Here is a 26441-nt window from a genome sequence, read left to right on the forward strand (position 1 = left end):
GGCCGCAGGTCTAATGTGGCTATTAGTGGGCTTTCCCTAGAGGCACTCACAGGGCCCCTAGCACGCTGCGACTTGCCCAAGCCCGCACTGACGCCGGCTTGCTCCGCTAATAGCGGAGGTGCTATCCTCTAGGGGCCCATGGGCTGGATGCAGCCATGGACGATACCCGCAGGGCCTACGCAGTAGTGCGAACAAGAGGTCGGCCAGCACGGTTGCAATGGAGACAGAGTCAACAGAGATAGATCATTCATCAATCACCGCCTGTTCGACTCTGTACAAGTCCACGTAAGCGTGCCCTCCCGTCGACTGGTCTTCCCTGGCGGCATTGCCTATTTAGCTCAGAGACAAGGGTGACGGGCCAGAGGTGCCACCACCCCAAACTTCATGGATCCATTTGATGGATGCTCCATGATTCAGGGAGTGAGCTTCTGGTGTGGCGTCGAGGGAGGTGGAAAAGGGCGTCATCAGAAGCGCACAGCGGTGGGAACCGCATCAACACAAAGCAAGTCTATCAGAGACGGGCATTGCTTTACAGTACCTAACAACGCGTTGGGACGATTCATTGCATTGCTATTCAAACACTGTTGATATCACAGCCTGAAGAAAGCTACCCAAAACATTGTCATCAACAGTGGCTGCACTAGGATATCCCTGAGCTATACCTAGATGGCGCCGTCTGCTGCTCCATTTCATCACACAAATTAACCCCAGCTTCATATGACCCGAGCTTTCAACGCCATGACGGACTCCTCCCAGCTCAAACAAGAACACTATCTGTCTCAGTAGCATCTGCCACATTCAGGTTCAGACATGGCCGAAACTGGTTCTCCCCCTTGATATCCATCTGATCCGGTATCCATCCTCCTCCTCCTCCAAGCCCTGCCTCGTTTTCACTCCCTCGTGTCACGTTCAAGCTCCTTAGACCTTGGCCCCTGTGATTGCCTGATGATGCTTAACCGTATCCGCCTACGCTAGGGGGGCCATGAACCCCTGCTTCGCAACACAGTATGGATACAACAATCAAACCTCCAGCTCCGGGCGTCCCCTGCGGCTCAAGGGTGATGCTCGATAGTGCAAACATCCAGGCAAGGGAACCAAGAAATCCGTGCCGCCAAACGTCATCGAGGGGCAGGCTCACAGACGCTCGCTGCACTGACGAAATGGAGTGGGCTAGAGCTTCGCCATTGATCTCATTGACATTCCTGGGCGAGGCTCACCTTCAGGCTTGTCCATGGCTAGAACAGCTGTCATTCTCCATCTCCGTCCGGGAGCCGAGATGGGACAGCTTCCACCAACAACGGACCACCCTCTAGCCCGTGTCCGAGTTGAAGCCTCGTCTCCCGGGCAATCGTTGTGAAAGACATCTCAATCCGAGGTCAGGTGCTCACGGCAAAGTCATGGTTCTTCCATTTACCCAGAGTAACGAGCCGTCTTGCACGTCTTGCAGGGTGAGCCTGGTCTCCAACTACTTGTCCAAGTACTTCGTATACTTGGCTCAATGTTGCCCATTACCGAGCATCTTGATCATCGTCAAGCCGTGTCTCGTAGAGGCGTTACCCGAAGTTCAGACATGTTCCCCGTCTGGGCCCAACACAACCAAAAACGGCTGCCGTGGCTTCGTGGTCCTCATCCGCATACCTCCCTTAGACAGCTCAGGTACCTACCCAGAGGGTGAGCAACGGCCCGACCCAGTGAACCACATCCAGGCAGGTTCTAGATTTGAGCCGTCAATGTAACCCTTCAGTCGAACTACCCCATCGCGTCGTCTCGTCTCCATGTCCTCACCTCAGGTGGACGCGACGACGAACTGTTTCCAGATGCAGTGACTAGGCTGCCTCAGACTTGCTTGGCCAGCACTAAATTCAGCTCCAAGGCTGAATTTCTGACAGAACCTCCGTGATTCAGGTGCTGCCGTAGGATGCCTGTTACCTGCCACTTGGTATTAGGCTGCCAATGAGATCACGCGTCAATTGCCCCTCATGTGGAGGAGCATCTTGCATTGTCTCGACCATTACGGGCGGCGCCAGAGTTGACATGTTTCACGGCGCCATCCCGAATAACACGGCCACACATGACCTTGTGTGGCTTACTCTGTGTGGCTGAGCAATGCAGGTCGGGACTTTATTTTAGCGGACCGAGATCAGGCTGTTCTTTTACTTCCCCTTTGGGTGGGACCAAGCTGGACGGGAGGCTGGAAGTTCAGCTCATATCAGTTGGTACGTACCCACTATGCTTTGATCTTGCATCCAGCCTCTCCAAGGGCTGCATATTACAACCCAAAGAACGACATTCAATCTCAAAATTCGACGTCAGATCCGTTGTCCGATCCCTCGCGGACCGGCCTGAAAGACGGCTCATTTCATTTATCGATATACGAGCTTTCACACCTCCAACTTGTCCAGGGAACTATCTATTCCAGCTACCAATGAATGCGTGACAGCGAAATCCTAGCCTCGCCGTCCTCAACTCATCATGACACGCTCCCCGACCACGAGGCGGAGCCAATTGCTCTCGAGCCCCGAGCGAAACATCGCCGCGAGCTTCCTACTTGATACGCGAAACAACGAGCTTAGCCATCGGGATGCCCTGGCGGCAGCCCAGGTAGAGCACGAACGGGTGCGCCAGGCTGCGATCCGAGTCTACGAGCTTCATGAGCTGCAACAAGAGCACCGACGTATCGTCGAGGAGGAGCGCAAGGAGCAAGAGAGGCTTCGGGCAGAAGCTCTAGTTGTCGCTGAGGAGAAGAGACTTCGGGAACTCAAGGCAAAGACGATTCCTCGATTACCACCAGAGCCTGAACCTCCCACTCCCCCTCCGGCGCCCAAACCAGATCCTTCAAAGACAACAAACGGTACTACACCGGTAAAGGAAACAAAGCGGGTAGAACCATCGACAACTCCCCCTTCAGAGATCAAGAAGCCTGCTCTTGCACCCCCTGCCACTAGCAGCCCCTTCGCACCCCAGAACAAACCGACGATTAGCAGCCCACTTGCTGCTGCAACTTCCGGGCCAACAACTACACATGGACTGTTCCAGAAGACAAACGGGCCAGCTACGGCACAACCTGCTGCGCCTGGTCCTGCTCAGCCTTTGGCCAAACCCGCCGCACCTCCTGCGAAACCTGCAGCGAGTCCCACTGAAGATCGATACTGCCAGATTCACCAGGAACTCAAGAAGCTGCGTCGGGAACTTCAGGCTCAGTCTAAGGTCCCTGGCTCGCCGCTCAAGGGCAAACTTGGAACCTTCCGTCGAGAGATTCGGGTGGCTATTGGCCAGCTGACCGGCGGAAAGGGTGCCAACGCCAAACCAGTAAGTAAGATGTTTCGATATGACAGCAGGCTCTAACAAAAACTAGGTTCAGAAGATCACAGACACATTGAAGGAGGCCTTGAAGGGTGGTACACCAAGCCCGCCAATCGATGTTGGCCTGTTCGTGGTCGACAAGAGAGAGCCCATTCAGGGAGCCACCCACAACGACCAAACACTGCCTTCACTCTTCATTTATCTCATGAATATCTGTGCCAAGGCCATTATCAACCAGTTCATCAACGAAGGTGGCGCCAACCCAAAGGCCGCAGACCCGATTGGAGTGTTTACAGCCCACATCTTTTCAAACCAGGAGTTTGAATGGCGAGGGCAATCCCTGATCGATATCGTAATGGCCAAGTACCGAATTGTGTGCCCAGTCCTCTTCGGCCACAGAGGTAGTGATCGAACAGAGCGCGGTCGTATCTCCATCGGCTGGAAGAAGGATGGGCCGGCCTGGATCACAGAACAGAGCCACAACGACAGGATGACTGGCCTGGGTGCTGGCTTTGCCTCTCTCTCTCTGAGAGATTTCAGCAAGTCATCAAAGAAGAACCCCTACCCGCCTACTAATTACTGGAAGGCGCTAGCATATATCGTCAACTCGCCCCCCAACGAGATCTCAAACACGCAATACGTTGTCCTCCGGTCCATGATTCAAGGCCACGAACAACGCTTCCTCAACTTTTATGGCAACGCAGCTCTGGCAGCCCTGCGTCTTGCGCTTGTCGAATTCCCCAAGAAGGCGCCCCAAAACGCCACAGCTGCCGGTTCTCTGGCCGCTCTGGCTGATGTGCTCAAGAGTGAGTCGGGACTGGTGCTGGCTTAGAAGAACAAGGACACCCGGCAAGGAGAATCAAGGGGGACGGAGAAAAGAAGCAAATGGAGGAAAAACACATTCAAGCCGGTGCTGTAACAGGCGTTCAGGACAGAGAGATATCATTTTTGTTGATGAGGAAAGGCATCAGCATCACCATAGGCATAGGCTTGGCAGGCATAGGCTTGGCAGGCATAGTAGGTGTTTGGCGGACTTGTTGGATTATGTCACGCCGTTTAAACAGACAAACGGCCACGTCTGCTCCTCTTTATCTATCCTTCTAGTATACAACCAAGACAAAGAAAAAAAGAACAAGATTTCCGGTCATTGCGTGTACGCAGTCGTTGCAATTCCCACCCAAAACTCCGATTTCCCAACGTAAAAGTATCATGAACGCTTCTGACAAGGCTGTGCTGCGTCAGGGCAGCCCCTTTACCCCTTCTCTACTCGAGTATTATAGAATCAAGAGGAGGACCAACAGCAGGATGAGCACAAAGATGAGGACGGCTATACAGCAGCTACTGTACCGATCCTCGTTCGCGCGTATCACATGCTGCAGCTTCTGCATGCCCGTCTGAAGTCGGCCACCCACACGATCAGCCGCTTCATCGACAACTTCGAGCATCTCGCGCTGCTCCTCCAGCTCCCTACCCATATCGTCGGCCTGCCTTCGAAGGTTGCCCACGGTCTGGAACACACCATCCAGGTGCTGATCCTGCTCGCGCATTATCTCCATCTGTTGCTGCTGCTCAAACTCGGCGTACGTATCGTCACCGTCGCCATCGATGGCGAACGCGTTGGGGTCGGGTAGGTCGCCCCCACGGACAGCGTCGACCTTCTTTGCCAGCTCGTCGTGCATGTCGTCAATCTCGCCGCCGACCTCCTGGACGAGACGCTTGCGACGTGTCACCTCATGTGCAGAGAGACCAAACTGCGCGGGGTTGGACTCGACGGCCTGCACAGAGGCGACGAGGTCGGCTAGGTCGTCGGCGAGGGATGAGAGAGCGGCTTCGAGGTCGGAGCGAGCGGAAGCAAGTTCAGGAGAATCGGCATTTGTGGATAGGGAGCGGATGCGGAGATATGAGGCGAACAGCGGCCTAGCCGAGGCCATCTGAGTGAGAACATCTCTACGTGGCAGTCAGCGCGATGAATGCTAAACATTGGGATGATAACGAGGGATGGATGGAAACGTACTGTTGGACCTGGAGGAAGGGGTCCTCTTCGTTTGTGGAGGACATCATCCTAACGGTACAAGGCGTGAAGACGCATAAGCGTCAATGTGCGATGATGTCTAGGCGACTCTAGCAGGTGGATTAATTGAAGCCAGAAGATTCAATCTTGAAGCCTGTTCGAATGCGACAATGGGAGGTTGGAGGGGATGACGTTGCAGGGACCCCTGGGGCCTGGGGAGCGCTCGGTGAGAGCTGTGAGGTACGTACCTTTTTTCTGGGCTCCCTCTCAGTCACACCGAGCTCTCACCTACAAATTCGACCCGCACACCAAGTGAATTTGGATTGTGCATGATAGATCGAAATTTGCCCAATGTTCGAGGCTAGTATCTGAACTGGTCAGAACTTGGACTGCTCGTAGTCTGATACCGAGCTGCCTTGTCCTATCTGCCTTTCAACGACTTGCCTTGTTGTTGAGAGTGTCCGACTCCTACAGCTCTTGTTTTACAGACAACCTGCACATCCAACAGACAAGGGCTTTGAACGAGGGACGAGGGACAACACCAGAGAGGACCAGGATCAGGTCTTAGCGAATATTCACCCAACATATAGTAAGACCCCAGTTATACAAACCACCAAGAACCCATCATTGACACCACTACAGGGTAGTCAACAACTCGACTACCTATATCTCATCATGATACCTGAAAAGCCCCTGCCATTCAATGGCGACTTTGCTTCTCCCGAAGAGTACATCGATGAACTCCTCAAGTTCTCGAGCAGCTCGGAGACTTTTCAAATTCTCTGTGGTGGTGTCCATATCCTCGACTTCTTCACCATCGAACCTGGCCTCTTCCACTACGCCATACCCAAAGAGTGGCACCCCTTCATCCTGTCATGCAATCTCATGGACCTTCTAGATCTCCTCATGCGAGATGATTTGGATAATCTCAAATTCGAAGGAGAGGCCCCTCCGGAGAGTTTCATCGAATACGTTCGAACAGTCCGAAACCTCTCTCTTGGTCGCTCATTCACACCCCCAAAGGAGAAACTGCCTGCTCTGCCACGCCCAGTCGCTGTGGGCATGAACCGCAAAAAGGTCCACGAAGTCACTAACTTTGCGGAATATCTCGATAGACTGTCGGGGGACATTTCGGAGGAATTGGGCAACGAAATCACCCACTTTGTTGATTTTGGCAGTGGTCAGAATTATCTTGGTCGAGCAATGGCAAGCGAACCATATAACCGATATGTGGTTGCCGTTGAAGGACGTGAGAATAACGTTACGGCAGCAAGAGGCCTCGATATGACTTCTGGTTTGGCCGTCAAGCCCAAGGTCATGAGAAACAAGAAGCTGTGGAATCAGATCATCGAAGCACGCGGCCCAGATGCACAAGATGATCCAGAGGCTTTGGCCAAGGCCATCCGCGAAGTGGCAGGAGATGAAGCATTCGAATTCCGACCCACCAGAGAACTCGAAGCGGAATACACGGCGGAAGAAGGCAAGGGTTTCGTCCAGTATATCTCGGGTCGCCTCGACAGTGGTGATCTTGCCGACGTCATTGCCCAAATCGACAACGGGAGCAAAACAGAGGGCGAAAAGAAGGACTTGCGGCTGATGGCAATGTCAATCCACTCCTGCGGCAACCTGTCGCACTTTGGGATTCGCTCCCTGGTCCTCAACCCTAGCATCCAGGCAGTGGCTATTGTTGGATGCTGCTACAACTTGATGACCGAGAAGCTAGGCCCGCCAACCTACAAGCATGCTTTCTTGAGGCCGACTCTCCAGGCTGTCAACGGCCGGCTTGTCCGAGAATCAGACAAGCATGACCCGCAGGGGTTCCCTATGAGCAAAAAGTTCTCGACATATGAAGGCGACGGTGTGCGACTGAACATCACAGCCCGCATGATGGCTTGCCAGGCACCCCAGAACTGGACCGAAAAGGAGAGCGCAGGATTCTTCTCTCGGCACTTTTTCAGAGCAGTGTTGCAAAAGATATTCCTTGACCGGGGCGTGGTGACCAAGGTCCGGCATTCAGACGCTCAAGGAGGACCTGAGGCAGATGCTACTGTCGCCACCAAGAGCGAGAGTGAAAGTCCTTTTGACATCAGCACCAATCCTGTCATCATTGGATCCCTGCGGAAGAATTGCTATGGGTCTTTCAAGGACTATGTGCGCGGGGCTGTACAAAAGCTCACGACCAACAGCGACTTCAAACAGTATGCAGACGTGATGCAGGAGAAGATGGGCGACATCACTGACGAAGAGATCGAGCGCTATGAGGCCACGTACCTGCCACGAAAGCAGGAGCTGTGCGCTGTCTGGAGTCTGATGGCGTTCAGCGCCATGGCTGTCGAGTCTCTCATCGTGTCGGACCGGTGGACGTTCCTCCGAGAACACGACGATCTCGTCCGTCATGCGTGGGTCGAGACAGTGTTTGACTACGAACAGAGTCCAAGAAACCTGGTCGTCGTTGGGGTCAAGCGATAAAGTTTCGACCATCTCAAAATAGGAATGGATCAAGCTGTCTTGCAGAGACGTGTCTTGCGGAGAGCATGTCACTGTTGTTCGGATCCGCCCACATCCATCTTTCCCAACGGTAGTCGTGCGGAGCTGGCGGTGGTCTCCGAGATGCAGGCGACCGACCTAGACGCGCAGAAGTGAAACAAGCTCTCTGTGCCTTGGCATTGGGCGTGGGAGGACAATCACGGCTGGCAGTTAGTCGAGTTGACAATCCGGTCGGCTGGGGCGGTTACTGGGCGCGCTAGGCAAGATAGGCCACTGCAATGTCATGCATGAACCCCCCTCTTCTCCGTCGGGACTTTCATGTCATAGTTGAAGTATCCATGACAGGACGGGAAGGCTTTGGGTCGATCAGCGGTCCTGTCAGAACGGCCGAGACCGAGAGGCTGGGGGTCCGAGAAGCCTTTGTTATCCGGTCGAGTTTGCAGCCTTCATTCGTGGAGATATCGTCAAATCTCGACAACTAGACTATGCTATTACGATAACTGCGATGTAAGCTGGTCAAGAATCCTTTATCAAACAGCCCACCTGCGCTTAGCTCCCGTCCCACAACGGGCGGGACAAAGGACCCTCATTGATAGGTATTAAAGAGGATATCTGCTGATAGGTATCAAGAGAAAGCTAGTCGCTTTGTGCTATCCGCCGACAATTACCGGCCGCAGAGACAGTCGTACGCAGACCACATAGTTTCTCATTCGATAGCTGAGTGACCTGACAGGAGTATGAGACTTGTGGGGAGAGAGGTGTTGCCACTGAATCCGGCAGTGTTGTGTCGCCATCAGCCAGCCAAGGTCACTGTAGCCCCTCATTCCAGAGGCACGCAAACACCTCATCTGTGCACGCGGTTGACAGCGTGACAAGGGGTTTGGTGGAAGCTGCGTCACTTCTCGACGTGCTTATGAGCTGCAGCCGGATGCGCAAGGCGACATGTTCCGCGATGCAATGCGAAGCCTCAGAGGCGGCAGGTCACGCAGTGAATCACGAGTCAGTGGCAAGCCCGACGACAAGGGGCCCAGAAGCGGGGAAGAGGGCTCCAGAGAGCCAGAATCATTGGAGAAGCTGCTCCCTTGCGCCCGTTGCAACGGCACCTGTCGTGGGGTCCATTACCCGAAGCAGATTTCATCAGTGAGATCTCTCGGAGATGCTTCACTGTCGTGTCCTTTGTCCATCGCGGTGAGCGGCCCTTTCCAGACGCGTGCAGTGGGTTAAGACCGGGGGGATAGATGCGATGTGACGAAGGCCGAGCTCCTTCGGGGAATGATGAGCAACCATAATTGAGTGTTGAGGTTATACGACAGTCGATCAGAGGCGTAGTTGAGAGGTGCATGCATCAATTTCGTCCTGCTGGCTGGTGCTGGTGTTCATAACAAGGCAGAGCCAGGGGCAGCTGCCGCTAGCGCAAGTGTAGGGGCAGAATGCATCATAAACGGAGAAGAGGAAGCTCGGCGCCTGACGCTGCTAGAGTCGGATGCAAGGCGGAGGCGAAGCCGAGTCGAGACATGATAGCTGGAGGTGCTGATGACCCAAAAGAAAGGGTGATGATGAAAGCTGGGGTTCCTGGGAGGTTTCCGAGACGGGCAGGCCGCAGAAAACACCAGGGTCTATCAGCCTTGGAGCCGAAGCTGGGGCTGACGGTACGACGAAGCTGGGATGAAGAAAATGATGAGTCTGAATTGTGACGTCTTGAGGTGAAGGTGAAGGTAATATCAGCTCCGAGGTGAAGGGCATGTGATGGATGTGAGCATAAGCGGACTGACGAGGAAGGCACAAGGCATCATCGTGGAGTTGTTCCTGCCTGCCCAGAGACAGGACTGCTACCACCTACCTGCTTTGCTCACCATGGCAGGTACCGCCTGCTCCACCCACGGGTACCTCACTTACACTTCCATCCTCCACCAACATCAACACCAACACCAACACTAGCAAAATCGCCTTGGCCTGGATCCAGGCTCACGGTTCGCCCACTTGCTTCATCATGGCTCGTTCACCTTGAAGCTCACGTCCAAGCCCGAGCAGAAGACCAAGCTTGGACTAGTCAAGCATGTCTTGTCCTACACTCCGCTACAAGGTTGCAAGGGTCCTGATCCTATCCGATCTCAGCCCAGCGACGGCATCTCACCCCTGCCCCCACGCACCAACAACTTCTGCAACTCTACGGATCCTACATACAGTACCTGCACCTATCATCATGCTTGGCTGCCACAACCTTTTGCTCCCGGTCGATCTCGAGACCACTGTCACGCACTCGAATCGGCCACAGCTCTGGCTTCAGATGGATGCCACGACTGTGCATCTTGACCTGGCGACATCGTCTTGATGGCTGTTAGGAAACCAAGACTGCAGTCGTAAGCAAAACGAGCTGCGTGTCTTGACCTTTTGGGCACTGTGGCATTTCTGTGACTCGGAGAGCCACGGCGCTTCTGATCAAGTCTTGTTGCTTTTGTCCTCGGCTCCATAACACATAATGCTGTGAAACCACCTGCATCGCAATTACAGAAGCCACCTGCACCTTTCAGGTTCCGCCTTACCCACTGGGGTGTTGGATAGAAGGGAGATGCCTTGGGCATCGGGGCATTGGGTGATGATCTGCGCCAGGAAACCCCCGAGCGGCCTCACTGAAGCGAGCGTGTCCATCTCCCGCAGACGATACAATGGATGCAAGCACAGCATGGCAGGTCGGCACATAGCCGTGGAAGACGACCTCGAACCATCCTGTCCAGAGTAGCATCATCGGTCGTGGACAGGGGTTGTTTGAGCCACTGACGCCTGATTGCACCAAGACATTGTCGGCTTACACTTTCTTGAGGTCTAGTGGGAATATCCACCCCCATGCCCGTCAACGCTGCCGCCATGATGGCCCAACTCGGCCAACTACGGTAGTTCCCAGGTCGGCCTTTGGCTTCCTTTGGCTTGGCCTGTCTTGAGTGGACTCGCCTAGTCCCTGCAAAACCCTGCAATGCTCAACCTTTGAAGGGACGTGCCCTTCCCGTCCGGCTCGGAGCCATGGTGTGAGCAACTAAAGTATGCAAGCTGCTCGCTCAGAGATCAGGAAGAGAGAGAGAGTTATTAACGTGGGTTTACCCTTATCGCCTCCGTTGCCTAACCTGCATCGATTCTTCTCAATCCCCCTCGTTTTCCTTTTTATTTACCTTTTGTCAACCTCTCGAAAAAACTCTTCACACCACTTGAGCCTGTGCCCCTTTCACTAACATCAAACTTTACCGGTTTTCCAGCACTCTCGTTGGCGCTCTCAACTCTTGTTTCTCGTCCAACCTTAGCCCAAACCTTGGAGCAGACGGACCGAGGTTCTTTCCATGATCGAGTCAGCCCCTCGACCGTTCTGTTATCGCCTACCAATTGTCCGTCCAGCCTAGCTTGAGTTTGCCGCAGACATCGATTCGCATTCAAGTTGCCATCTGCCCCTCATTGAATCCAACCTCGCCTGCCCCAGGACTCGACGTTGGCGGTTCATCATGAACGCGCAAGTTTCTTTCCTTGTAAGTCGGTGCTGCAGGCTCTGCACGCAACCCTTTCTTACTTGAGATCTGTCTTACTCTTGATCCTGCTGCATGACCTTGCATGCGACTACTCAACGACGGGCGTTTCAAGATTGACAAGTTAAAGAGTTGCTTGCACATGGTCTTTATTCTAACCTCGCTCTCTAGGATGGGACCTATACGCTGATTCACATCCCTCTCAATCTCTACTCGACACTGCTCCAGCCTATCCTCCGCGTCCTCCTCCCACAGTCTCAGAGCCTGGGAAACTTGCGCGATTCACCAGAGTACGAGCTACAGGGTCTCACATCTGATGGTCAACATGGCTTTCTCAACATCAGCATCACCCCCCTCGAGTGCTCAGTGGTCTGCCACTCATCATGGGCACAGAATGTGTTTGAGCCCGTCCTAAAGACGCTCCCGCGCGATATTGCCAAATCGGTCTCGGTCTCCAAAGACTCGTACATGATCCTCTCGGTCATTAGTGCTGGACTCGATGCGGGCGGCCGTGTAATGGAGTTGACCTCTCCACTGGCACTGGCTGGCATCCCCATCTTCTTCATCACCACCTACTACTCCGACTTTATTCTAGTGCCGACCTTGGAGCGCGACAACGTTGCCAAGTCCCTCCTCGCCAAGGGCTTTGAGTTGTGCGAGAACGAGTCCAACTATGTCACACAAGGATATAAGAAGGGCGCCACCCAACCGACAGTGACCCCGCCGCACGAGGGTCTTCCGTCCAACGTTTCCGAGATGCAGACACGGACCTTTGGCCTTCTCAAGAAACGGCATGTCACTCCAAACATCGAGGAGGGTTTGGTGCTGGTGCAATGTTCTGGCCGTGAGGCATCGCAGCTTGCATCCTTCAACCACCAACGACCTTCGATCAGCCGACACGCCACGGGGAACGGACGACGACCAAGCTGGGCGGATAATGTCGATACGAAGCTGTACACATGCATCATCTCGGCTCTTGTCTCGCAACCACGATTCATGTCGGTTACGTTGGCCCAGGACGACCCACCTTCGCTACTCCTCGACAAGAACCTTCTTGATGTTTTTGGCGACTCTCTGGTGGGGGATACAGAAGGCTGCCTGATTCCAATTTTCCTCAACCTGGAAAGTTTGTCTTTGGAAGCCACTGGTATCGTCTGCGGTGTTGCGGGTATCCTGGTGCAGGATCCGCAGATAGCGGAGAGCTCGGAACTCTCGTACCTCTCGACAGCCCAAGCAGGTGCTGTCATTCTCTCGGAGGAGCAGTCTGTCCGAGCCATGAGTATCTTGGAGCCACTGCTCACCAAGGAGTCGTAGAGCGGTGGTCTTTTAAACTTGTAACAAAAAGGGGAGATGAGTTGTTGACAGATTTGTAACACCAAGGACTTTCAAACCCAAGGAGAGGCGTTTGGAGATGGCGTAAATGATTTTCATGTAAGGTAGCTGGGCGGCAGAGCATGATCATGATGCTGGGGATCTGTATCCCCTATGTAATCCAAGACGTGGAGTGGATGGTGGGCGGGCTTTTTTTGTGTATCTGTCTGGCGTTCTTCGGGAGGAGCTGTTCTGTTCCAAATCGAGATACCATGATGATTTGTGTAACGTAACAGTTGTCGTTGCCGTGACTCCAGGTTTGTGATGCCTTTGACTGAGAGAGCACCTTGTTACTTTCCCTTCTTCTTCTCCTCGACCAAGCCGGCTTTCACGAAGCCATCCCTTGCAACGGCGTTGATTAGGGCAAACCTCTTAGGTCCCAGCTGCACGCCGCCATACCACCTCGTCACCACCACCATGGCATCCCAGATATCCATGAGCTGCATGAGATGCAACAGCCTGCCCCCCGCAGCGGCCTCTCCGTCATCGTCACAGTCCTGGAAGCTCGCTGCTCCTGGCCCCTTGATGCGCCACGCCGTCATGTTGTGTGTTGCGGTGCGGATGCGCTTGTCGGATGCTAGGAGAACCTGTACGTAGTGTCGCGCTTGGTCCGGCGACGTGACGCGCGCGACGTGTGCTATAAAGGTTGACTTGGAGTCTGTGATGGGCTCTGAGAGGATCCATTTCGGAGGTGGGAAGGACGGTTCTTCTATCTCATACTCCTCTGGTGGTGGTGATGGTGCACTCGGCGCTTCATCTTCAGCCTCCTCCTCAGACCGCCTCGTAAACTCCTCAACAGCATCAAACAAACAAACAAGACCCTCCTGAAACACACTCTCCAACGCTTCACGAAAGAGTTTAAGATCTCTCGCGCCGGCACCCCTCACGCCGCCGGAGCTGTGATGGGTGCCGAGGACGGAGGGCGGTTTGGAGGGGTACTCTTGCGGGAAGCGGACGCGGAGGGAGGAGGCGTCGCCGGGGAGGTTGAGGATGAAGACGGAGGTATCGCCCTCGGTTGGTACGAGGCTGCCGTCGCCGTAGATGGAGTTGATGGCTTCTACCTCGTCCTGGAGTTCTTCGGACATTGTTCGGCGAGTGAGGGGCTGTGTGTGCGTGTTGAGGGATTGGGTCAGTTTCTTGAGTGGTAGGATTAGGAGGAGTAGAATTTGATATATTGGAGGAGAGAAAACGGCCTTGAATGTGTATATCAACGTAGAAAAGCTGAGCTGCTGATGAGAGTCAGGAATATCATCTTCTCAAGGTTCACCGCGAGAATTACTTACCATATGCAGCCCCACATCATTGGACTTCCCCAACTACACGACCCACCCCGGATGATGCTCCCGACAGCTTCAATGCAGGAGTGACATGTACAGACAATATGCCAGTCAACACCTATAAACAGACAATATTCAAACAATTTGATATCGATTCAACACACTAAACTATGGGGCGTCGCAAACAGTAATCGAATACCGGCTTTCTCCTGACTTATCCCCCTCCTTATCCTTCTTCTATGCCCAAGACCGCAACTGCTTGCAATGCAACGTCTCTCGAGATCACCTCCCGAGTCTTGATTTACTCGTCCATGACAGCAGCGAACTTGTCCGTCATCTTCTGTTGAATCTCCTCGTACTGTCAACTCTGTTAGCATATATTCAAAAATCGTTGCTTGACTGCTTACCCTCTTGGAGATCACGTCCTGACCCTCAGTGGGAACCTCGAACTTGAGTTGTCGCAGGTTGGCCTGCAGGTCAGAGGTAGCCTCTCGCACCTTGCTCCAGCTCTGGCCCTGAGCAATCGCCTTCTGGGCCTCATCGTGGAAGCCCACCATGAGCTTCATCATCCACTCGGTCTTCCAGATGGGGCAGAACTGGTCATAGTCTGAGTAACCGTTCTGCTGCAGGAAGTCCTCCTTGAGCAGAGCCGCAATGTCCAGGGTGATCTTGTCGGGATCAGACAGCGCACTCTTTCCAACCAGCTGCACGACCTGGTCAAGCTCCTCAGAGTCAGAAAGGAGCTGCCTGATGCGGTCTCGGAGACGGGGAAAATCGGGGTAGTTCTTCTCGTAGAATTTGTCCAGTGTGTTGGTGTACTTGCTGTACGAGGCGGATGTGTTGATCGAAGGGAAATGCTTTCGTTGGGCAAGCTTCTTGTCGAGACCCCAGAAGACCTGCACAATACCCAGAGTAGCCGTAGTGACGGGATCCGAGAAATCACCACCAGGGGGACTGACGGCACCGACGATGCTGACACTGCCCTGGCGCTCAGGGGAACCCAGAGTCTTGACACGACCGGCTCGCTCGTAGAACGAGGCGAGCTTGGCACCCAGGTAGGCGGGGAAACCCTGATCAGCAGGCATTTCTCCCAGACGACCAGACAGTTCTCGAAGAGCCTCAGCCCATCGTGAGGAAGAGTCAGCCATCATGGCAACGTTGAGACCCTGGTCACGAAAATACTCCGCTACAGTAATTCCAGTGTAGATGGAGGCTTCTCGGGCAGCGACAGGCATGTTGGAGGTGTTGGCAATGAGCGTGGTTCGCTTCATGATGGGCTCCTTGCGACCATCCACCTCAATGGTGAGCTCGGGGAAATCCTTCAAGACTTCGGCCATCTCGTTGCCTCGCTCACCACATCCGACGTAAACGATAACATCACTGTTGGAGAACTTGGACACAGACTGACTAATGACAGTCTTTCCACAACCGAAAGCACCAGGGATAGCGACAGTTCCACCCTGGACACTGGGGAAGAGGGCGTCGAGAACTCGCTGACCGACGATGAAGGGCTGATCGGCAGACATCTTGTCGTTGGAAGGGCGAGGCACTCGGACGGGCCAGGTCTGCATCATGGGGTACTCGGTCTTCTTGCCATCGAACTCGACCTCGAGGAGCTTCTCGACGACTGTGTACTCGCCCTTGGAGGCGATCTTGGTGATGGTTCCTCGGGCGCGAGGGGGGAGCAGAATCTTGTGGTTGGCGAGGAAAGAGTTCTCGAAGACGGTACCCCAGACATCACCACCCGAGATGTGGTCACCGACCTTTAGGGTCGGGGTGAACTCCCACTTCTTCTCGCGGTCGAGCGCAGGAACCGCGACACCGCGGGGAATGTAGATAGACTTGGCGATTTTCGAGATGGCCTCGAGGGGACGCTGAATACCGTCGTAGATACCGTTGAGCAGACCGGGGCCGAGCTCGACGGACAAGGGCTTTCTGGTTCGGAAAACGGGGTCACCGACAGTGACGCCGGCTGGGATCTCAATTAGTATCGCAGTCTCGAGTTCCATCATGGGTTGTCGTACATGTCTCCTCGTAAACCTGAATGGTGGCTTGGTCGCCATTGATTCGAATAACCTCACCGGCAAGGTTATCGTGACCTACTCTGACCTAGACGAGTTGTTGGTTAGATTTGGGCCGATTATGACGATGGTGGATGATTGCGACTAACCAACTCGTACATGGCAACACCAATCATGTCCTCAGCCACAACGACGGGACTGTTGAAAGAGTCAGTAAAACATGATGACGTCCCATGAGCGCTTTTCAGGATGCATTTCGAGGGCGCAGATGGCTCGCGAAGCCGAGCAAAGCTGGAGGAACTGACCCGGAGATGGAGTAAATCTTGCCTAAGAAGATTGTTAGCGACCAGGCCAAGGTACCTTGAAAAGTGCCCAAACATGAGCGCTCCTAGCATCTACATACCGTGTGACGCATCATCTTCGTTGACGTTGCTGCTAGCAGCCTTTGCTTTCTGCAGCATTGGTCATGTCAGCCTCTCGAATCCAGCGGGGCAATGGACGCCGTGTCGTCACGGGTCTGGCAGCAAGCATCAGGGGAACCAGGTTCTCGAGGTCGGGAATCAACATACGGGAGGCATCTTGAGCGGCGAAACGGGGGCGCTGTCGGATTCAAGACGGATCTGAGGAATGGGTCTCGGAGAGGACGGCGACGCAGGCCGGATGCAGGGTAGAGTCGGGTCGGAGGAGGATGAGGTCGAGGGAGGCGGTCGAGATGGAGTTGGAGATGATGGAGACGGAGATGGTGGTGGAGAGTTTGGCAGAGGCACCTGGCAAGCTACGTCGACTAGAGCCTGAGCGGCAGCGACAGCAGCAGCACGAGCTTGCACCTTCCCAGCTCCAGTTCCAGGTCCACGGTGGAGCCTGGATGATGACGATGCGGTGCGAGTGGGGCCTCCACCTGGAGCTTGAGAGCGAGAGGTGGCGAGGGCGTTAGCGGCTGCCGCAGGGGCTGCATCGCTGGAACTGCTGCTGAAGCTCCCCGCGCGGCCCCTGGAGCTGTCGCTGTCGCTGTCTGTGGCCTTGTTTCTGTTGTTGCCGTTGGTGTCTTCGTCGGAGTCGTCCTCGCCTCTGGCGCGGATCAGATCCAGAAGCGAGGGCCTTGCTCGCAGCGTAGGACGAATGCCGAGCATACAACGAGCGCCTCTTTAGGCAAGTTTCTTTATTCTCTTTTTTTTTTTGTTGCGCTGTGTGATTGCGACGATGAGAGTGAGTTGCTTAAAATATTGGTACATGTGTTGATGGAAGGAGGGATGGGTGAAATGCAGCAGGGCGGGTGGCTTCCAAAACAGGACAACCTGAGCCTTAGCTACGAAACCTCTAACGCTTACGCTGCCCTCCATGCGCTGCGGGCGCTGATCATGGTGCAGCAATCAATGCAAGTGGGTGCCTAATCCTTGTTTGATGCCTCGCCAGGCCGAATCTTGTTGGAATTGGATACTTGTTTCACATCAGTAGCTCATCTTTCTCATCACCATGATCAATCAACAGAAGCTGCCATTTAGATATGTCGAGGGGCTGGCTAACTACTACGGAGTATCTCAACGCCAACACCGAGGCACATCAGGTCTCAGTCCTCAGACAATGTCTTGGCAATAACATTTCGATACGTGTTGTATATCTGTCTATCTAACGAGGTATTCAGTCTAGTTAACGACATTAATCGATCTTGAGCATTCAAACTTGATCAAATACTAAGCGGCGCAAAAAGAATCACTCCCACTGACCCTGCTCGCTCACTTCGTCTTCTTATCTTGATTCTCCCGCTCCCACTCCTCTCCCAGCTCCCTCGCCTGCTCATTAAGCTTCTCGATGGCCGCCCTCGCCCCTGGCCACGGCTTCCTCCCTCGTCCGGTATCAAACAGCCTGTAAACCGCCGGTATATCGATACCGTCCATCAGCAGGTTATAGAACTTGCGGTCATTCCACCAGAGCTTCCACGCCTTCCACGAGAAACAACCCAGGTTTTCCGTCACGCCTGTACCGGCTGCTTGGTTCAGCCACTCGTACGTGGGCGCTGACGCGAGACGCATGCCGAGGTGAGGAACTGGGGCTTCCTCGAGGGTCTTGACCATGAAGTCGTAGTGGGTGTCGATGTCGCGGCGTCTCTCTTCTGCTGATTCTATGGGGTAGCTGCCAGACCAGACACCGGCGAGTACCATTGAGATTAGATCGTAGAGGACGAATGGGGGCTTCATAATGATGGCATGGCCGAGGAAAGCTAGTGACTCTGGATACTGTTCCGAGAGGAATCCATGATAGAGTCGAGCAAACTTGTTGTCGTCGCTGTAATGTCGAGCTGCCTGGATCTTCTTGTTATGATCAGGAGCGATGGCTGCGTCGGTTGGATCACCAGGTCCCCTGACAACAGAAAAGTCGTAATGATAACCAGAGCAGAATACAATAGCATCGAGGTCTTCCAAAACGGTACCGTCGGTCAGGGTGACAGACTTGGGTCCTGTCACCTCCTGAATACCCAAGACTGACTTGACCCGACCATCTCGAAGATTATCTGCAAGGTCATCTGAAAAGATTGGAACTCGGTGCAAGACTCCGTCAATAGGTCGAGATGAAGCAAATGATGAATGCTCGGTTAGAAAGGGAAACGACTTGTTCCTCGTGCTGATGAGGCCCTTGGACATGAGTGCAGCAAAGCCTCGTGGCCAGACACCTGCAAGCGCTCTCACGCAGATGCCGACGCGGCGACTCATGGAATGGTCAAAGGCCTTGCCCTTGACTCGTCGAGGAAGCTATAATATTGGTCAGTAACCGATCAGAAAATGTTACTGGAAGCTACTCACAAGGTAGAATTGGCCTCTGTGACTTAGATAGACCTTGCTGGCTCCCGCCTTCACCAGAAACGACGTGGTGTCGGCACCCGTAGCTCCAATACCAACAACAAGCACATTCTTATCCTTGTACTTGGAAGCATCCTTGAACTGCCGAGAGTGAAGGACATCTCCCTCAAACTTGTCGATATCTTTGACGTTGGGAATATTCTTGGCGTTTAGCATGCCCGTTGCGACAGCCACCCGGCTGAATATTCTGCATTCTTCGGCACCGGTCTTTGTGTTTTTGGTGAATACTTTCCATACTCCGCGTTCTTGATCACGCTCGACATGATCGACTGACGTGGAGAACTCGATGTGAGAGAATAAGTTAAAGTGCTTGGCGTATGATTCGATGTACTTTTCGATATCCTTTTGTGGGGGATGAACGGCATAGTCTAGCCATAGGTGTAAGTTACTATAAACATAGTCAAGTCACAATATACTTACCATAAGGCATAGGAAAGTCGGTAAAAGAGCACTTTGACTTGTTAGCATGCCTAGGATAGGCAATGTTCGCTTGCAACTTACACAATGCCTGGAAGTGTTCGCAGTAGTTCCCATCAGAGCAGTAGTCTGACCCGTGTTCTGCGAAGCATGCCAATTACCGCCAATGTACTCGTTCCTCTCAAAGGCGGTTGCGTTGAGACCCTGCTCGAGGAGGTTCTTGAGGGCGAGAAGTCCAAGGACTCCTGTGCCTATTACGCACACGTCGGAGCCGATTTGTTGACTTTGCGAAGAGGCCATTTTCGTAATAGTGTTGTTTTATTGATGATGTTGGGTCTATGAGTTCCCTCAGAGCAGTTCAAACACACCATTATATATCCAATTTCCCATCCTCTTCCTCTCAAAACCAGCTTCTCTGATAATGCTCCGGCCTGCATCGCCACGAACCTCAACACCATTGGCAGCCCCGGATGGGTTGCCGATACGCTCACGGCGTGTCAGCATCTAGGCCTCTTTCAGATATTTGTTTCAACCTAGCGGAAGGGCATTGGCTTTTGCAGGGTATGGTTTGGCAGGTTCCGGGGGTGTAATATTTTGGGCGACGGGGGTTGTCGATCTGGGTGAGATTCGTATGTGTCCGAACAAAGTCTCCGGCCTGCCTTACAAATGTCAGATCTGAAATGGTTGGTGTATCAATTCGTTGGTCAGATAAACCCTGACGGCTCATTTACATCCCTTGGTCCCGTACCAGCCTCAGAGGCAAAGGATACCCCGGCTGGCTTCACAACTTGATACTACGCAGCACATCTGATTAATGATATTGCCACTTGGATAGTGACGGTATTTATAAAGCCCCAGATAAGCTTATCGAATTGAATTTTGCCAAGCGTCCCTGCGCACTTCAAGACTCACTCGGCCGAATGTTGGACCGTCAGTATCGCCTCATACTATCAAGATGGCTATAAAGTCTCCGATGGGACTTGAGAGTCTTGAGAACAACATTTCTTTGGTCAGTCTACCATGAGTATGCCCAAAGCACATGTATCGTGTATATCGTGTATCGTTACCTTTCATGATAACATCCATCACCCAAACAATTCCAGATTCTTCCCAAGTAGCAAACCCTGCAACATCTCCAGCACGCCCTTCCTCGACACCAAAGCCGATAACGTAGCCTGCATGACAGAGATGCCACACTCGTCCCGCTCTGAGCTGTCTTCCATTCTCTTCTGGTAGTAAAAACCAAGTGTGGGAACATCGCAGTTATCCTCACTCCGAGCTGCTCGAAGCTGACAGATTTGTGTCTGTCTGCAGTCTTCGTTACATTCTGGCTGTTTCCACCCACGGCTCATGCGTAGCATAAAGTCATCGAAAGCATTCTGGTCTGTTTCGAACCTTTCGGTTATGTTATGCCAAAACCCTGCGGTGAGCTCTGTATGAGGATTCGTCAGGGGATGGTTTGTGAGAGGTCCGTATGTTTCCTTAGCCGAGTAGTATTTCTTCCACACAGGTCCCTGAGTCTGATAAGTGTCGGATGTCATGTCGGCGCTGTAAGTTGTCGCATCGAGGACAGCAAAGGTGACTGGGTCAACATCGTAAACGCGGAACGAGGGCATTCCGGACATAGGCGTAAGCGAGGGGCCTATGTATGAGGTTACAAGAGCATTAGAAAAGCTCTTATTCGAAGAGTCGGCGTATGTAATCTGGAAATGGTCTCTGTGCGTGTGTCCATAGAACATGGCCGCGATGGTCCCCGAGTACCGATGCACAACCTCGTTGAGATAATGCGACTGGTCGTGGAACGCATTCCTGTCTCCGAGCGGCATGTGTCCAATGATGTAAACATGTTCGCCTGCCTTCTCTGCGGCATCAAGCTCTCTCACGAGCCACTCGATCTGACCACTTGGGTCACGGAGCATATCCTTCTGGAACAGCCAGAAGTTTCCGCGGTAGAACAGGTTGGTGTTGAGAGAAATGACACGTAGGTTGCCATGAGGGTATCGAGTCGAGTACGCCCCGAGTTCCTCTGCTGTGACGGCAGCTTTGGGGCCGATCCAGTGTGACCAGATGCCTGAGAGTAGATCGTAGATCCACTGTGATGAGTTGCCAATTGAGTTGGGTTGAAAGGCGTTTGTAGGATGCGCTTCGTGGTTTCCAGCGGTGCCATAGACAATGCCTAAGTGACTATCCATGTTTACATAGGACTCGACAACTGTAACAAGTCAGCTTGGATAAGCTCTAGGCACATAGTACCTACTCTGGCCTTCATTATAAGGGATGCTCGTATTCCAGATGGCGTGGTCGACAACATCCCCCGTAAAGATGCTAAAGGCTGCATCGGGAACCAACTCTTTGATCGCCTTATACATGCTAAGCTCGAGCCTAGCGGGAGAATCGCATGTATGTTCGCCATAAGGACCAGCGGGCGAGTCCGTGTTACCAGGCTCATCTCCCTCAGTATAAGGTCTATCCAATTAGAAACTCCCCTTCGAGTCTTGAGATAATGGCACTCACCTGCAGCATATAGGCTTCCTACACTCTGAATTCGACCCCTCAGTATACATTTGGTCGACATGAATATCAGAATAGTGCACGACCTTAATGGGGTCTTGTCCGCTCGGAGCTGGACGCGTGCGAGGGAGCGTCTTAGGCGGGAAAGGGACTTCCCATGGCTCGATTTCTGGATATTTGCAGAGTCCCAAGAAGGTTACGCAGAACAGATCTGATGTCTTTGACCCGATGACAAGATTTCTCAAGGCTTCGGCGATGATGGGTCCTTCAAGCTCGATGGTCCCATCACATACATCTGCATCCTCCACCTATAACCAGTGAGTGGCGGATCAATTGACGACAGCAAAGACACAACCTTTGATAACTTGCATATATCCTTGACCGTGTCAACAAAGGCGCGGTCACCAAGAGCAGCAAGCCCTTTGAAGGTTAACAGAAGCCCCTGCATTAGTTAGTCTCATGTCTCTCCTGGGGTATCTGGGCTGATTTACCTGGCATCCTGAACATGATGAAACACCTCTGCTCTGCTCCCATATCCGATCTGCCCAGCCGTTACCATTCAACGTCTTTTGAGCATCGGTGACGCCTCGAGGTGAATTAGCCGATCCGTCAATACCGAGACCTCGTCCCCCAAACAAGCCGAGGCATGTCCAGATAGCTGTAGATAACCGCATCTTTACTCGACAAGGGTTGAATCAACAGTCACATCACCCTCAAGTGAAGAGAGTCGAGGAACAGAAATAGAGCATGACCCCAACAAGAACATGTCCCCGTAATCATGATCACCAGGGTCGCTCCCCCCAGTCTGAGGCGTGACTATGTCGTCTTGTAAGTGTTCCCCAGACAGGCTTAGGGCGGGCCGCCATGAAGCCCACATGACCCAATCGGAGCCAACGTTTTAGGCATGGTATTGGGGATAACGTCACCATAGGTTACTAGGTCTTGGTCATGATGGATGATGCTAATGATGTTGCAGGTATCATTGGAGAGGCGAGAGTTGATACCGTATTCAAACTGCTTCACCTTATACTGTTACTATCTGCAGCATTTGAGTCGACTTGCATGTCTCAGAACGCATTCATTCATCAATAACCTACTCTATGACCGACTATGTTACATGATTTCCAAGAGGAGTGTTTGCGACCAGTCTCCTACCAGCACTGGAATGTAGTAATACACGGAGCAAGAAACCAGCTCCCTCTTTTGTTTTTTACAAGTCCCTCCCATGCATAATTTTCGTCCACCGTCCAGTTCATCATCTTACAATACACCACCTGGTGTCTCTTTTACGAGTTGAAAGTCTTGTGCGGGATCGTCGTCTCGGCCCACGCCACCTTGACGCCTTTGTCCTTGCTTTCTTCCTTTTGCATAGTCTTCCTATACAACTTCCCGGCTCGGGTTGACCTGGCCAGACCTCCTTCCCAAGCCTGGTACCATGTCCTGCTTCGCTCTTCGGGGTCAAACTGGAGTGTCTTCTTTCGTCGAGCTCGGATCTGTCCAAGGATCCTCGCGGCCCTTTCCTGAGGTAGCTCTGTGATAGAGTACTCCACCATCCATCGGCGCTTGTCTTCCCGGCCCTCGCGAAGCTCGACGCGGTCGACGACTTGATCATCCATCTTGTTGCGAACCGTAATGTACATGCCGAGCAGCTCCCGCTCCTCTGGAGCTTCCTGCTCGACTGAGGCGGCGTCTGGCGACTCTGTGCTCGCTCCGGTAGCCATCGCTTCTTCCAAAGGAGTAGGCTCAGATTCACCCTCAGCAGCTTCATCAACTTCATTAGCTTCGGCGGTCGCCCGCTTTTGGGCCTGGACCAATTCCGAAAGCACTCGCTCAAACGTTCCCATGCTGCTGGCCTTGTGGTCGACACTTCGAGCTACCCTCAAGATGAGGTCTTTGAGCGATGCATCTGACAGCTTGCTATTGCCTGCTGACTCCGTCTGTTCACCAACAGCCTCGTTGATAATCTCGGATGATGTGATATCAACAGCGTTGGCACCCTCGATGGATGCAGACTCAACGGTAGAACCCTCCTCAGTCGGCATGGCATCGGCAGCCTTGGAATCCTCTTCGGGGGATGCAGTATCGACAACCATAGAGTGCTCTGTGCCCGAGATGGTGTTAACAGCGTTGGAACCTTCGATAGATGTAGAGTCAGTCAAGGAGGATCCCTCTTCGGCCGATGTGATGACTGCAGTCTCGGAAGCCTCCTCGGTATCAATAGTCTTGGGGCCTTCCTCAGTGATATCCACGACCTTGGATCCTTCCTCTGTCACAGCCTCCATGCCTTGGGCCAAAGCCTCAGGGGTTTCTTCGACTACGGTTTGAGAGGAGGGCTGTTCGGAAACCACATCACGAGAGACACTCTCTCGAGACAACTCCTCGGTTTGTGGCTTTTCCTCCGCAGGCTGAGTGCCTTCATCCATCTTCTGGGGCGTATCGTCGGATTCCTTGCACAAGTCCTTGACATCCGAGAGCTCCTCAGCCAGGGCCTCGACGAGGGAGTTGAGATAGGCGTTCTTTTCAAGCTCGGAGTTTCCGGCAAGAAGGCCGCTTTGCTCGAGAGCCTCCTCAATGGCATCTCTCACTGTCTGCAGTCCTAGGAAATCGTTTTCCACGGTTTCATCAACCTTGGCCATCATTTCGTCCCAAGCCTTCTGTCGCTGAGGGTCTTCGGCTGAAGTAGACTCTTGCAAGGCCTCCTTATCGAGCTGGTCCTCTTGAACTTGGGCGGACAGCTCCTCCTTGAGTTGTCTCGATTCTTGCTCCTTCTCCTTGCGTGAGAGGCCAAGAATCTCCCGCTCAAAAGCTTCTACCTTTGATCGGCCTGATTCTTGGGTCTGATCGATCGCCTCCTCGTCGACAGGCTCAGCAAAGAAGTAGGTCAGCGGGGGGTTGGTTTGTCGGGTTTCAATGTGTAGTCGAAGTGAGCGCTTGGGGAACCGCTTTGAGGCTCTATCTAGAACTTCGTTCAGGAGTTTCAAGCTGACTTTGAATTCTTGATCGCCAACGCTGCGGTTTGAAGTTCCATGGAGGGCTCGATCCATTTCCTCAAGGCTGATGTACTGGAAACCAAAGATACGCTGTGTGTTGTGGAAGGCCACAAAGATGCCGTCCATTCGTCCCATGCGCACTTGCAACGAATACTTGAGAAAGGCTGCCCTGATCATGTCATAGTACTCGCGCTCGAATGACTCCCATTCGCCGAAACGGTTGCGGATCTCATACCCCATCCCCTTCTCGTAGCCTTCGACATCCATTCGAATAGATACGACTGCTCGTGTCTTCAGATCAAACATTCCAGTGCCGGGAAGTCGTGGGTCATACGCATCAAGTTGCGAACGTAGCATAAAGTCGCCAAGCGTTGAGTAGTGGAATGCTTCTTCGGCGTTCTTTTCCTCCTCAGACAGCTCATGCGACTTTGTCCTTCTGTACTTTTCAAACTCATTCTTTGGAATGGTGAGAAGCTTTTCCATCGACTTTCCAAGCATGCTCAAAATGTTTGCCCTGTCGAATTCCTTGTCGGCATCAATGGCATAGACCCCATCCTTATAGCGGGCGAACGCAGCAGCAGGTCCTCGGGTCAGGGCGGTGTATGACTGGAACTCGACATTGAAAGAGCGGGACAGGTGCTCGAAATTAGGTGCTCTCCATGCTGACAGAAGGAAGTGGAAATGGGCGAGCATAGACGTCAAGCTGGAGGTGGAACCGCAGTACTTCTTGCCATACTTGGCACTCAAATCTCTGAGTCTGGTGTCCTTGGAGGATGTGACGTACTCCTTCAGGGCGTTGAAATCGAACTGCTCCACGGGCATGATTGTGGCGAGGTAGGGGTCAAAGTTGAAGACCTTTGATCGCTTGTCTTGAAGCTGGTAGACTCCAGGGTTGAAAAGAACCTTGTCCAGGTTGTACTCGAGTTTCGGGACGTCTCGTGCCAACTCTTCGACTGGCACCAACTTCAGTTTTCGAGGGCTGATGACTTGCACGTCCACCATATCCTTGCGTTCCCTGGACTTTCTGCCTTTTTTGGCGGTTGTATCAGTTGGTATACTAGCTGAATCTTCGTCCTGGAGAGCTCTCTTGGCCCTTGTTGAAGCAAAGGGGGTCCTGGAGGGTTCTCTTGGCTCTTGTTGACGCAAGGGGGGTTTCCGGGTCCGTGATGGAACAGGGGGAGGATCGCTCGACATTAAGGGTGTTGCGTCCGGGCCAAGCGACAAATCGTGTTGGGCGTATTGGTACATCTGACCTTGACCATATTTCACCTGATCGAACCGTGGGTTACTCTGATGTTGAAGCTTTTCTCGGAGTGATGTCCATAAGCCTGCTTGTTGAGCAATCTTGGATGTCCAATCCGCGTTGTCATCCTTGGCTGTAACTTGGTCTGGTCTGGGAACTTCATCTGGGATGGAAACCCCATCTGGGATGGAAACTTCATCGGGAGTCTTGGGTCCCTCCAATCTCACCCTCCTCGACTTTCTCTTCCTCTTTGGCGGATCACTCGACGGGTTGCTTGGCTCGCCAGAACCACCAGAACTACCAACACCATAGACCTTCCGCACCACGTCCAAAGCCTCCTCAAAGTTTCCAGGCTTTTTTGCGGCCTCGTCCGGTCTGCCAGCATCGGCCTCTTTCTTAGAAGTCTTCCTAGAGGCTTTCTCAGAGGCCTTCTTGCCGTCCTTAAA

At 53.1% G+C, this 26441-nt stretch overlaps 9 protein-coding genes across 9 annotated transcripts; 3 read left to right on the forward strand and 6 right to left on the reverse strand.

Annotated features, from left to right (window-relative positions):
- Positions 1-2472: 2472 nt before the first annotated feature.
- On the forward strand, positions 2473-4135 carry NECHADRAFT_49029 (uncharacterized protein; the record flags this gene model as incomplete). The annotated part of the gene is made up of 2 exons (XM_003050039.1): positions 2473-3309; positions 3356-4135. The coding sequence occupies 2 exons, from the start codon at positions 2473-2475 to the stop codon at positions 4133-4135; spliced, it is 1617 nt and encodes a 538-aa protein (XP_003050085.1).
- Positions 4136-4330: 195 nt separating this feature from the next.
- Positions 4331-5481, reverse strand: NECHADRAFT_71909 (uncharacterized protein). The gene is made up of 2 exons (XM_003050430.1): positions 5318-5481; positions 4331-5250 (listed from the first exon to the last, which is right to left on the reverse strand). The coding sequence occupies exons 1-2, from the start codon at positions 5362-5364 to the stop codon at positions 4578-4580; spliced, it is 720 nt and encodes a 239-aa protein (XP_003050476.1). The 5' UTR covers positions 5365-5481; the 3' UTR covers positions 4331-4577.
- Positions 5482-5989: 508 nt separating this feature from the next.
- NECHADRAFT_96261 (uncharacterized protein) lies at positions 5990-7783 on the forward strand (the record flags this gene model as incomplete). Its single annotated transcript, XM_003050040.1, has 1 exon — positions 5990-7783. The coding sequence occupies one exon, from the start codon at positions 5990-5992 to the stop codon at positions 7781-7783; it is 1794 nt and encodes a 597-aa protein (XP_003050086.1).
- Positions 7784-10974: 3191 nt separating this feature from the next.
- Positions 10975-12907, forward strand: NECHADRAFT_105333 (uncharacterized protein). The gene is made up of 2 exons (XM_003050041.1): positions 10975-11313; positions 11482-12907. Exons 1-2 carry the CDS (start codon positions 11290-11292, stop codon positions 12622-12624), a joined length of 1167 nt encoding a protein of 388 aa, XP_003050087.1. The 5' UTR covers positions 10975-11289; the 3' UTR covers positions 12625-12907.
- A 64-nt stretch (positions 12908-12971) lies between these two features.
- On the reverse strand, positions 12972-13766 carry NECHADRAFT_48812 (uncharacterized protein; the record flags this gene model as incomplete). The annotated part of the gene is made up of 1 exon (XM_003050431.1): positions 12972-13766. One exon carries the CDS (start codon positions 13764-13766, stop codon positions 12972-12974), a length of 795 nt encoding a protein of 264 aa, XP_003050477.1.
- Positions 13767-14094: 328 nt separating this feature from the next.
- On the reverse strand, positions 14095-16691 carry NECHADRAFT_71913 (uncharacterized protein). Its single transcript, XM_003050432.1, has 7 exons — positions 16549-16691; positions 16383-16431; positions 16285-16306; positions 16129-16177; positions 15983-16067; positions 14366-15930; positions 14095-14316 (listed from the first exon to the last, which is right to left on the reverse strand). Exons 1-7 carry the CDS (start codon positions 16555-16557, stop codon positions 14260-14262), a joined length of 1836 nt encoding a protein of 611 aa, XP_003050478.1. The 5' UTR covers positions 16558-16691; the 3' UTR covers positions 14095-14259.
- Positions 16692-17712: 1021 nt separating this feature from the next.
- NECHADRAFT_48674 (uncharacterized protein) lies at positions 17713-19551 on the reverse strand (the record flags this gene model as incomplete). The annotated part of the gene is made up of 4 exons (XM_003050433.1): positions 17713-18726; positions 18778-19202; positions 19255-19285; positions 19336-19551. The coding sequence occupies 4 exons, from the start codon at positions 19549-19551 to the stop codon at positions 17713-17715; spliced, it is 1686 nt and encodes a 561-aa protein (XP_003050479.1).
- Positions 19552-20336: 785 nt separating this feature from the next.
- On the reverse strand, positions 20337-22070 carry NECHADRAFT_48714 (uncharacterized protein; the record flags this gene model as incomplete). Its single annotated transcript, XM_003050434.1, has 3 exons — positions 20337-21463; positions 21509-21717; positions 21766-22070. Coding segments are annotated over 3 exons (1641 nt in total), but the record flags the coding sequence as incomplete, so codon positions are not given.
- Positions 22071-22833: 763 nt separating this feature from the next.
- NECHADRAFT_71916 (uncharacterized protein) lies at positions 22834-25754 on the reverse strand (the record flags this gene model as incomplete). Its single annotated transcript, XM_003050435.1, has 2 exons — positions 22834-23417; positions 24390-25754. The coding sequence occupies 2 exons, from the start codon at positions 25752-25754 to the stop codon at positions 23049-23051; spliced, it is 1734 nt and encodes a 577-aa protein (XP_003050481.1). The 3' UTR covers positions 22834-23048.
- Positions 25755-26441: the final 687 nt, after the last annotated feature.

This window comes from Fusarium vanettenii (genome assembly GCF_000151355.1).
Source record: "Fusarium vanettenii 77-13-4 chromosome 9 genomic scaffold NECHAsca_6_chr9_2_0, whole genome shotgun sequence".
Taxonomy (NCBI): domain Eukaryota; kingdom Fungi; phylum Ascomycota; class Sordariomycetes; order Hypocreales; family Nectriaceae; genus Fusarium; species Fusarium vanettenii.